This window comes from Spinacia oleracea, chromosome 1 (genome assembly GCF_020520425.1).
Source record: "Spinacia oleracea cultivar Varoflay chromosome 1, BTI_SOV_V1, whole genome shotgun sequence".
In the NCBI taxonomy this organism is placed as follows: domain Eukaryota; kingdom Viridiplantae; phylum Streptophyta; class Magnoliopsida; order Caryophyllales; family Amaranthaceae; genus Spinacia; species Spinacia oleracea.
Window position 1 is genome coordinate 106,842,929 of NC_079487.1, and position 11,857 is coordinate 106,854,785.

Genomic DNA, 11,857 nt, shown 5'->3' on the forward strand with positions numbered 1-11,857 from the left:
TACAAGGTTTGAAACCCTAATCTCAAGTTTAAAGGATAAAACTTTTACCACTAAGCTATTACATGTTTCATGGTATTATTGTAAAATAATACTCCGTACTACATAAGAGTATATACATAATTAAATGTAATTGTTATTAATGTAGTAACCCGAGGCAGTACCCGAACCCAAAAACTAATTCCGTCATTGAAAGTCGTGGTTATAAATTCTTGGCAAAATATACTCTGTATTAATTAACTTTTATGAAATAATTTCATTTGACAATTTCACCTTGCAATCGGTTTTGAACAAAAATAAATAATCTATACTAATATTTAAAATAAATTTTTTTTGCCACCATGAAATAATGTCCTCTCCCCTTCATTTTTATTTTTTTTATTTTTATAAAAAAAACCACCAAATCATTATGTATTTTCATTCTTATTTTTAGTAATTTCACATTCCAATTGCAATTGAATAATTTGTATCAAACTCCAAACTTCATGAAAAAAACAACTTTTAGGAGTGCCTAAGTGATCAATTTCCACTCCCGTAGGGAACTACTACGTAGATCTTGTTAGAAAGTGCACATATTTCTGTACTACGTAGATCTTGTTAGAAAGTGCACATATTTCTCTCATATTCCATATATTTCTCAAGATATTGATTGGGTGGCAACACCTAGATTAGTTGTTGTTTAATTTTACTTCGTATTTTGTCAGAGCTTGGTTTTCTTTTGCGCCAAAAGAAAGTGCATATATTTTTGTCAAACAAATAACTCCATCTTCTCTCATTTACTTTTTTTTTTTTTTGTGCGAATGAGCTAGAAGGGCAATATATATTACAAATGGGGGCGGGGGGATTCGAACCTGAGACATATTGTAGGGGTTGGGGTAATTATTTTAATCAAGTAAAACAAGCGAAGACCATTAAATTTTGGAGGGAGTGTAGGGTGGGGGTTTCTGAAATTAATTGTTTAATATGGTGGCGAGTCATATGGTAAATTAGATATATTATTTAATTAGATGGTAGAGTAGAAAAATTACTAAAAATCGTATGTGTGACTCCTAACAAAATACAGAGGAGTAACACAATTTAATTTTAAAATCTTGTCCTTCGTATAATATTTTTTCTGATAAAAATGAGCCACAAGAGCAATAAATAAATTAAAAACGCGAAAAAGATTCGAACGTAAGATCTATCATACAGACATACACATGTCCTCGGTGTTTACCACTCAATTAAGACATATTGGTAAAATCTTGTATAATACTTCCTCGAATTAGAAAATGAAAAATGTAAACCATTTTGGGTAGTATCCAATTTATCGAGTGATTTAAACAATTTAGCAATGACCCGTCTATTCCGTCAATGGCGTCAAAATAAGTGTGTTTACGAAGACACAGACTTCTTTTTGCCGGCACAACCTAGTACTCCGTACCTACCTAACTACTGATAACTTCCTGCTACCAATCATCACTTTATAGTTTATACAGGTCGAAACCTTCTCATTTCTGATTTCACCTCTTTCTCACTCTATAATCCCCAAGTTCAATTCTTTGTTCTTCGTATCAGTTTAATCTTCAGGTAACTGTTTAACCCTTTATGCTTTGGTTCTATTTTCGATTATTTTTGCTATTTTTATACTTTCATCTGCTATGATCTGGCTTCAATTGTCAAATTGATCTGGGTATCGTTATATTATTCCAAAATTTGGGGTTTACTTTCATAATCGATAGAACAATTTGAATAATGTATGTTGTTTTTCTTGACGATGAGCATAGTATTAGGATGTTATATGCTTGATGGATTCATTTTGATGAGGAAATTTGGTTGAAAGTTGATTATCTATGTTAAGTAAATAACTACTCTTGCAAAAATTTGCTACTGTTTATTCAATATAAATTGAGTGCTATGAGTGCTAGGGATCCCTTTGAGGTCGAGCCGGCGAGCTGTCATCATTCCTACACAATTATAACACAAAGTGGCAACGGAACTAGTTACATAGCTAATGAGTAATGAGTAGTGAACTCGTGATCAATATAGGAGTAATATTAGTAAAACATTGAAGTTGCTCAATCCTTCTTCCTGTAAACCAAAGAAAATGTGAGTATGTATTGAAGCTTCATTTTTCCGGAGTTGTATTTGTAATTTTTACTTGAATTGAAACCAAGGGAAGTGTGTATTTGTTGATTATTGTTGTTTTGTCCGCTTTGATAGCCCTGAGAGGAGCTAATAGTGTTGGAGTTGACTTTAATTACCACAATTTGTATGGTTAAGCTTTGAGTTGGTTCCTTAGAGAAGCATTTTCACAGAGAAGGTAACCCTAAGCCTCCATTCCTGATAAAAGGGAAGTTATTTTCTACTTTTCTAGTAAAGGAAAGATATTGGGAGCAACTCTTCAAGTAACTATATTTCTGTCATTCCTTAACTTCAAAACGTCCCTAGATAAACAACTTTACAAAAGACTTTGACGGCCCATTTGTTAACTGGTAATAAGTAGTGGCAATGGAATGAATTGAAGTATAATTTGACAAGCAAAATAACATTATAATCTCCTTGGTAACACAATCTCATCTCCTAACTTGTGTTTTTATTCATAAATTTTCATTCCTACACAATACCACACAATACCACTCCCATTTGCTAATAGATGGTAATGAGAAGTTGTGAAGAAAAAGAGACAATTTGGGGGTGAACTAGCATTACCACGAGAATGAACATTAATCTTCCTTACAAATTCATTCCCATTAACACAATTTATTACTGGCTACCAAACGGGCCGTGAGAGGCGGACATCTAATAGAAAAGCAAAGGGTTTGCATGTCTTTGTGACATAACAATTTATGCTTTCAGGGTCCAGTGACATTGATTTTGATAATTGGGATGGCGGGATATGGACTAATGCAAAGAATTTAAATTCTGTGTTGGGTACTTGGGTTATAAGCCTCTTAATGATGACGGGGGTGGGGGGGGGGGGGGGGGTAGGGGGGAAGCCTCCAATATTGGTTGGAGTTGTTAGGATCTTAGAGAGATTCATGCAGGATTTTCTCTTATCTAGGGCTGGTGATTTGAAAAGGGTTCAGTTATTGCTGTGATTTCCTATCTAAGCCCATGAAATCATCTACAAGACTTCTTTTCTTGGGCATGAGAAACCTTTTTGGATTCTTCGTTTCCTGCATTTATCATTTGTCCACTTTACATGATATTTCTGTTTCATTGTTTATGGTTCAAAGGCACATAACTTGTTTTGGCAACATTAAGATAGAGAGGGCTTCATCTGAGAACCTAGATTGCCTGTTCTTCTGCTGACTTTTTCTGCATGCCTTTCGGTAAGGATGTCTATTTGGAAGAACAAAGGCCCATATGGAGGTAAGGGATTTAGAGTTGAAAACCATTTTAGATAAGATAAACTACAACCTCCTTGATGGGTTGGTAATGGGAGTAGTAAACATCAAAGAATACTTTAGAGGTGTGTGTTTCTGGCAGTAATTGGGTGTTATGGTTTGAGCAAAATGAAGGTGTTTGTAATAGAGCTAAAGGGGCTGAGATGTTGAGGAATTGTATGGTGTTTGTAACCTGTATTTGTCGGATGGTTTTTTTTACGTTACATGCTTTCTGATATCCAGTATGGTTGCATGGTTTCTTGCAGTTCTTTCCTGTTTTAAAAAGGATATGTTGTCCTGTGGCTACAATATATTGCAGTTTCTCTATCAAACTTGTCCTTATCTAGATCATCAATTTTAAAGGAGGAAGAAACACTAGTTGAGAAAGTGGTTGAGCTTTGCTCTATGTTCATTGGTTTTTCTTTTTTGTATTTTGTTGGGTTGTGCTCTGAGACTAGTCTTTCTGTCTGCTTCAATACTTCTCAGATCAATTTGTGAGGACCAATGCTCGTGACTTTCAGGAGAAAGCGACCGTGCTTTCATTTCTTATTGTTGTTTTCTACGATATTGAGTTCTTTCAGCAGTGGGCATGCTGGGGTAACTAGTGCGTACATACGATCAGAATGGCCTTCTGTTGACATTCCTCTTGATAATGAAGTTTTTGCAGTTCCAGAGGGTCACAATATTCCTCAGCAGGTTCGTAGTTTGTTCTTTAACATTCTAAGCCTCCTTACTTTTTATGAATTAGCGCACAAATATATGCTTTGCTGCACCCTTTTTAAATCTAATATCTGTCTTTGTTAAACATGATTGTTGTGGTAAAATAGTTCATTTGTAACAACAGTAAAGATTCTGAACATGGTACAAAAGAAGCATCGAGTGCCTCGTTTATCCCAAGTGTGTCAAATTCATGGTTTTGATGCTCAGAGTAAAGGAATTTAAGATTTCTGTTGCTATCTAAAAGGGTCTGTTACTCTGTTCATCCCCACTTTCAACATGTACTGTTTCTCACTGAAAGAGGAACAATAGATCATTTTTGTTTAGTTTACGTCTAACTGTATAAGATTGTTGTTGCTTGTTATTGCTTGTTATGCATACACGTTCCTTTTTTCATACAATTCTGATTAAATACAATTCTGATTAAATACAATTCTGGTTACATTCATTAATGTCTCCTTAATGAAATCTCTTGCTAATGACCATTTCTAAACATTTTCTGTGATAAACAGGTTCATATAACCCAGGGAGATTATGATGGAAAGTCTGTCATAATATCATGGGTTACACCTGATGAACCAGGCCCTCGTAAGCTACAGTATGGAAAATCCAAGGACTACAAACTTAGTGCTGATAGCACTGTAACTAACTACACTTTCTATAAATACAATTCTGGTTACATTCATTATTGTCTCCTTAATGCTCTTGAGGTATGTCACTTTACTTTCTCTTTAAACTGTCTTTTAAAGGATCCTATGAAAACTATATTAATGAATACTGAGCGACTGTTTGATACGCATATGAGTATATAATATAATCAATAGATGAAACTCTTAACTTAACAAGTTTTGATATATATTTTATTGCATCACTCCAACTTCCATATTAGACTGGTCAAGCTGAACGCCTGAACCCTTTAAGTTAGTAATTGAAATTCAAAGTCTTAATTGATTATTGTTCATCCCCTCGTAGCAGTCGTAACTGCATTCTAGGAGTAGCTATCATTGACAAACTACATGTGTAAGATTGTTGCCAGTTTTCCTGTTTTGGGTGATCAATGATTTTTTTCTCAAGACACCTGTTATAACTTATAACTGTATGGAAATTTTGATAATATCTCTACATCAGAAAGAAAGAAGTAAAAGCTCCCAATTCTATGTTTCTATCGTTAACTAGTTTCTTTTCCATTCTCTTTAGAAATAGTGGTGCTTTAAAAATTATAGTTTATTGCTGTTTCATTGGCATTAAATATGTGCTGATACCATGGTGTCTTAAATTTTTTAGATCATTACTTTGTGAGGAAAATTAAATTTGTTTCTGTTCTTACTCAATGTTTTGCTAGCCGTTCTTTCCCTCGTCTCATTAGTCATTACAGATGATATAACTACATCATACTTTATTAATCTGCATGTCTATGATGTTGATGTAATCTAATTTATAAATTATAAATATGATTTCGTGAATTATTCTTTTCTATCCTTTCAAATCCTTACCAGTTTTCATATCCTTATTTTACAGTACAGCACAAAATACTATTACAAGATTGAAGCAAGAGACTCGTCTCGAGAATTTTGGTTTCAAACACCTCCAAGGATCCATCCTGATGCTCCCTACACTTTTGGAATTATTGGTAAGTATCGTATGCAGAGGCAGACTGGTTAGTATTGTAGGAAGTTCCTTCAACTGATGTGTGCATAACACTGGTGCTGATGCCTGAACTAATAAGACTTTTTTTGCAAATACAAGTCGTACAATACTGATTGAGCGCAGATGTTATTTTCTAAAGGAGTATCAATGGTGTGGTTAGTAATTGGTATATGGCTGTACGATGTTTTCTAAACAGATGGTGTATTGGTGTGTTGTTCACACAAATCTAGAATACAGTAGCATGGAGCCCAATCACTGGCGGACCCAGCTAAGGGCCGGGGGGCACGTGCCACCCCCGGGAAAAAAAAACTGAAAATCTTAGTAATATCATTTAATACGGTTATATAATAAATTATGTGCAGTATTAACGGAAGTTGCAAAATAGCGCAGTGGTTTCTAGGCAGAAGTGCTTTTACAAGTGGTATGGGGTTCGACAACCAGTTGAAACAAACTGATCTTTTTTTGTTTATTTTTTATAAATAAAAGCATTTTTTTTGCCTTTTTCACCTTCATATACTTCATACTGCAGTATATAGTTGCATTTTCTTTTTCTTTTTGGTAGTTCTTACTACTTTGTACATATTTAATCGGACTACGTTTTTTTAATAAAAACAATTCACTTTCATAAGGAACAAAGTAACTTCCTTCAACTATTATTTTATCATAATATTTTTTTTTTAAAAAAATTCTCTTGATGCCCACAACCAATTACGGAGTACACGAATATGATGCATTATCATGAAAAAAAACTACAGTTAACCACTTTTTTTATCCGATTATAATAATTATATACTAGCAATCTCTCGTATGATTTTTCGTGCCATCCCTGGCCAATAATCCTGGGTCTGCCTTTGAGCCCAATAGGCATTTTGGTCAAAGTAAACATAAGTCGGTTGAGTACATCTAACGGTCTAAGGTATCTTAAATAATGGAAAAGCCAAAAGTGTGGCCATTAAATACATCCCACCCAGCATTCACATCATTTTAAACTACATGCATTTTCTGACCCTTTCCAGTAGCAGTTTGCTAGTATTGCTGAATGTTTGTTGCAGTTTTACCCATTGATATTAATTGGAGAGGCATAAATTCACCTTTTGGGTATCTTTGAGTTATAGATGATGTACTATGGAACATCCTCTCTGTTATGATATCTTCTTGTTGCTTAGTTTTCTGTTGATGCATACAGCTGGATACTTAATTAACTCATGCCTACTTATTTTCCTGCATTAGGTGACTTAGGTCAAACATACAACTCTCTTTCCACTCTCCAGCATTACAAGCAAACTGGAGCACAAACTGTACTATTCGTGGGCGATCTTTCTTATGCAGATCAGTATAAATACAATAATATTGGGGTTAGGTGGGATTCTTGGGGTCGTTTCATTGAGCCAATTGCCGCATACCAACCATGGATTTGGACGGCTGGAAATCACGAGATAGAGTATATGCCAGACTTGGTAAGATTTTGGTAAGATTTTGGTTGCAGATGCACGCAGATGCACACAATGTGTTTGGATAGGTAATTTGGAGGGAAAGGGAGGGGGGAGAAAGTGTGGGATTTTTAAGTTTGTGTGAACGCAAGGTTCTTTTTGTGCTGATATTCGGTCTAAACTGGAGTGTGTCTTACATTATCAATGCTGCTGATGTAGAATTGGTGCTGTAGCTGCACATATTCAGGTGGAATGCGTCCTAATTTTGGTGTCTTTTGAGGTTGATTGGTATTATTTGATAACCATCGTACAGCTGTGAAACTGTGAATATAGAGTTGTTCTTGCAGTTGGAAGATGTTTTGCATGCCTCTGTATCTCTGTGTTTTTCATTTTTCATGGTTGTGACTTGTGTGGTGTTATTAGTCAGTACACTTGCAATTTGACTATCGCGATTCGTGAAACATGAGAGGTAGATAGCTGATTTTCTGCTCTCGTTCTGTATTGCTTATAAGATTTCTGTAATTCATGGCTTCATGCTATGCTATATTTTTCAGGGGGAACTTACTACGTTCAAAAATTATCTACATAGATATCCTACACCCCATGCCGCCTCCAAAAGTAGTAGCCCTCTCTGGTATTCTGTTCGCCGTGCATCTGCTCATATCATTGTGCTATCCAGTTATTCTCCATTTGGTAGTTTCTTCTTCCTTCTTTTCTTTTCACGAAGATCTGTTTACTTAGTTATATTTTGATATAATCCTCGCATTTGATTAATGAATTTTTGTCAAGAGTCAAGATTGTATTGAGCTTGCATGGGGCTAAAAAAAAGAACTGAAAGTACAAGATGACTAGAACGTTAGGTGGTCAGTTTTATTAACCTTTGTTTGAACTTGTTCCATCAGAGTGCTCTTGAAACATTGTAGCTTGAATTTGAGTTTGTGACTCTTGGTGTCAACGTTACGTTTTCATTCTATGTCATATATTAGGTGAGGAGACGATCATTATTATAAATATTTTGCAAAGTGATCCCCAGGAATGGATGGATTTCTTTACCTACTTCTTTTGTTTTGATCTAGTTACTATCCAATGAAGAAATATCAAATATGTCCCATATTTTGTAATTTGAATGTCAATTGAGGTTTGGATGATTGTTTTATATCATTGTTTTAGCTTTTGCTTTCATATTGTCTAAGATGTAGCCTTAAATGTTCTGTTTCATTATTTAATTAACTTTTCACGGAAAGAGTTTATAAGTGTCAATGTAAATCTGTTTTCCCCCCTTTTTCCGACTGGAAAATAATATTGCAACATTTCGTAATAGCTATATTCCTATTAGGTTTACTGTTTCTATTTTTCTACTTGCTGCTAGTTGAACACTGCATTTTACTATCAAGGGTTTTCTATCCTTGGACAATGCTTGAATAAAGCTTGAGTAATGCCAGTTTCAGAACTCCGCATTTGCTGATCTACTTTGTCTTCATCTTGAACAGTTAAATATACTCCTCAATGGATGTGGCTCAGAGAAGAACTCCAGAGGGTGAATAGAGAAATAACACCTTGGCTTATTGTTCTAATGCATGCCCCCATTTACAGTAGTAATGTAGGCCATTATATGGAGGGTGAAAGTATGCGTTCTGTGTTCGAGAGCTGGTTTGTTCAGTACAGAGTTGACTTCGTCTTTTCTGGCCATGTCCATGCGTATGAAAGATCAGTATGTATATTCTCTTCCTTTCTTCAACTATTCAATAGTGCTCATGCTCTACTTTCTTATATTCATTATTCAATGTTAAAACTGAATTTAGACTTCCCTTGCTTTGTACGGAGTATATAGGACACAAATCTTTGATATCTATAATCTGTACACCAATAAAACTTGGTAAACTTCTGATGACACCTCAAGCTCTGAGCCTCTGAGATTCCAATATGGTTCGACGTCGTTCTGGATTAAACAAAAACTGCGGAAAGTATGGGGGAGGGTCATACTGCTCTACCCAAATGGTCGGACTTCAGGCATTGAAACTTTTGTTTTAGGTTCAGGATTGAATTTAATCCCATCAGATTTGCAAGTGTGCTGTTTTCCTGGTAGTTGTTGATGGGTCAATGTGGGTAGAGGGTGCGGCCCGTGTAGGAACCTTATAGAATATGGGTTGCCAGGGTTGGTCAATCTAAGAAGCCCTGATTCTTGCCCGACACAAAAACAAAAAATGTTAATAAAGTTATAACCCAGTGCTTGCTGAATATTGTAAACTCCGAATGGGAGCTTTCCCATTTTACTGTCATTTTTCAAAAGAATATTTTACCTTGAGGGAAAATGGGAAACTCTGTGTGGGACTCTGAAGTTGTAGGACACTAATATTGGCGACAATTTTTTGAGGCATGTAAAAATTGGACATGTATAGTAACCTACTAACCCGTAATTTTTAATGCAAATACTTCCTCATTCCCCAAATATCGCACCAATTTGACTTTTACACTATTCTCACTATTTGACCATCTTATCTTTTGTAATTTATACATAAGAAAAAATGTGATCATGTGGCTCTTGTTAGATTCATGTCGATATATACTTTCTAAATATCAATATTTTTATAACTTTTACTTATGCATAATTCGAGATATTAAGATTCAAAATCATGTGTTCGGGAGCGTAAAAGTTAACATGTTGCAATATCTAAGGAGCGGAGAAAGTATTTAAATTGGGTATCGATGAGCTAAAAATCTGATTTCCAATGCAAGCTGTGACCATTCATTAGTAAAATCTCTCAATAAAACCCATGCTGCATCTCCAATGTGTTAATTTATTAATTTTTTATGCGATAAGCGGAATTTGGGAGGGAAACCTTGCATTTTTTGAGGAAGAAATGAAGGTGAAGGCTTTACAAATTTCGTGCATAATTGTTAAAAGTATGCCTTTTATTTTTGGGTTGAAAAAAACTATATGCTTTAATTTGTAGCCCCAATATTATGTATTCTGGATATTACAAAATTTACTTTCTTTTGTTGCTCCTGTTTATAACTTTAAAAATTTAAGTATTCAAAAAGAAGATTTTTATCTTCTTATTGTACTGGTCAAAAGCCCAGCATTGGGGTTTGAATGAAAGACTTGATGCCTAATAGAAAAGCTATTTTTGTTTGTTTCAGTATCGGATGTCTAATATACACTACAATGTAACTTCTGGTGATCGATATCCTGTACCAAATAAGGCAGCTCCGGTTTACATAACCGTTGGAGACGGTGGAAATCGAGAAGGTCTAGCTGCCAAGTAAGTAACTAAGTATGATGCATCATTTTTACATGTTGGATATCTTCGTTGATGACCATGGTCGTGTTTCTGAGGGTTATAAATGAATATACAGGTTTTGGGATCCACAACCTGACTATTCTGCGTTCCGAGAAGCCAGTTATGGACACTCCACGCTGGAGGTCCATAACAGAACCCATGCAATTTATCGATGGAACCGCAATGATGATGGGAAAAGTATACCAACCGATTCTGTGGTATTCCACAATCAATACTGGTATGTTTTGCTGCTCTTTTCTGGTCTTAGCATTCTGTGGCCAATGTGTAGGAAGCACTCTTGTTGTTCTCTAATTCAGGAAGGAGTGTTTATATTTGCTGTTGGTAGAATCAGGATTTTACTACTTTGGTATAATAGTTATGTGCTCCGATCCCCCTTATTGTCTCTGTGGTGTTCTTATCTTTGAAAATATACTCTGGTATTAATTCCAGGGCTAGCAACCTGCGCCGCAGGAGACGAGGAGGCTGAGATAGGGACGTGTTAGTTTAGGTACCGATGTCAACTGTCGCATCTCACATGCCTTTTAGATTCGTAAAGCTCGTCTTATTCTTGAAATCATTGAAGCCTTGAAGGGTGGCTGCACTTGAATTGAAGGCAGTTTTGATTTCTTGCAGTCACTGAAGATGGATGGGAACCTGATAGGCTGATCTAGGGCATCGTTATTATAGTTAGACATGTAAATACAACGATTTAAGCCTTCGGTATTATAGAATGATTCAATTCTTTGCTTTCTTTTTTGGGTGCGAATGAGCCACAGGTAAATATTCTTTGCTTTGTATATTGTACTCCGTAATAAAGAATGCTTAATATTGGGTCAGTGTGTGTGACAGACATGATGAGTTAATACCAATGTTAATTTGATTTATATATTGGTCTTATTTTTGTTGTTTGTTTGAGCCGTAAAGCTACTGTAGAAAATTCGCCATATTCTGTCTATTAGGAAGGATCGGAACACACAAGTAGTGAGAAGATTTTCTATGTATATAACAGTATATTTGAAAATTATGGTAGAGAGTAAACCCGTGGTAAACATGTCCAAGAAAGATTAACGAAGAATACCATCAAAGATAAACACAAATTTACGTGGTTTACTAATGAGTTAGCTATGTGACTACGTCCACACAACGTCTTTAACGTTTTGGAGGGCGATGTATAAAGACATAAAGTAATAACAATATAGCTTAAACTACATTATAACGTGCCATAATCTGTTTTATTGTTTTTATCACCATTATAAATTTGTTAACACTAATCTGGTTATTTATAACGCCCAATAAGATATTCTTTGGACAATCCCGATTATTGCTAGGTACCTTAAAATTAATCTAAATCATCTTCTTGACGTTTGTTAGTTAATATTTGTGCATTAAAAGCAATCCAATGTAGTTTAATGCATGT

The 11,857-nt window shown here is 35.2% G+C and overlaps 1 protein-coding gene across 1 annotated transcript; it reads left to right on the forward strand.

Annotated features, from left to right (window-relative positions):
- The first annotated feature begins 1,316 nt into the window (after nt 1–1,316).
- Nucleotides 1,317–11,324, forward strand: LOC110801160 (bifunctional purple acid phosphatase 26). The gene is made up of 10 exons (XM_022006486.2): nt 1,317–1,566; nt 3,852–4,061; nt 4,595–4,792; nt 5,601–5,712; nt 6,960–7,186; nt 7,714–7,852; nt 8,650–8,870; nt 10,301–10,422; nt 10,517–10,678; nt 10,891–11,324. Exons 2-10 carry the CDS (start codon nt 3,870–3,872, stop codon nt 10,925–10,927), a joined length of 1,410 nt encoding a protein of 469 aa, XP_021862178.1. The 5' UTR covers nt 1,317–1,566; nt 3,852–3,869; the 3' UTR covers nt 10,928–11,324.
- Nucleotides 11,325–11,857: the final 533 nt, after the last annotated feature.

Coding starts and splice junctions, on each gene's coding strand:
- LOC110801160 (XM_022006486.2), top strand. CDS start 3,870: ATGCTCGTGACTTTCAGGAGAAAGCGACCGTGCTTTCATTTCTTATTG. Junction 5,713..6,959: donor CTACACTTTTGGAATTATTG/GTAAGTATCGTA, acceptor TTCCTGCATTAG/GTGACTTAGGTCAAACATAC. Junction 7,187..7,713: donor TAGAGTATATGCCAGACTTG/GTAAGATTTTGG, acceptor TATATTTTTCAG/GGGGAACTTACTACGTTCAA.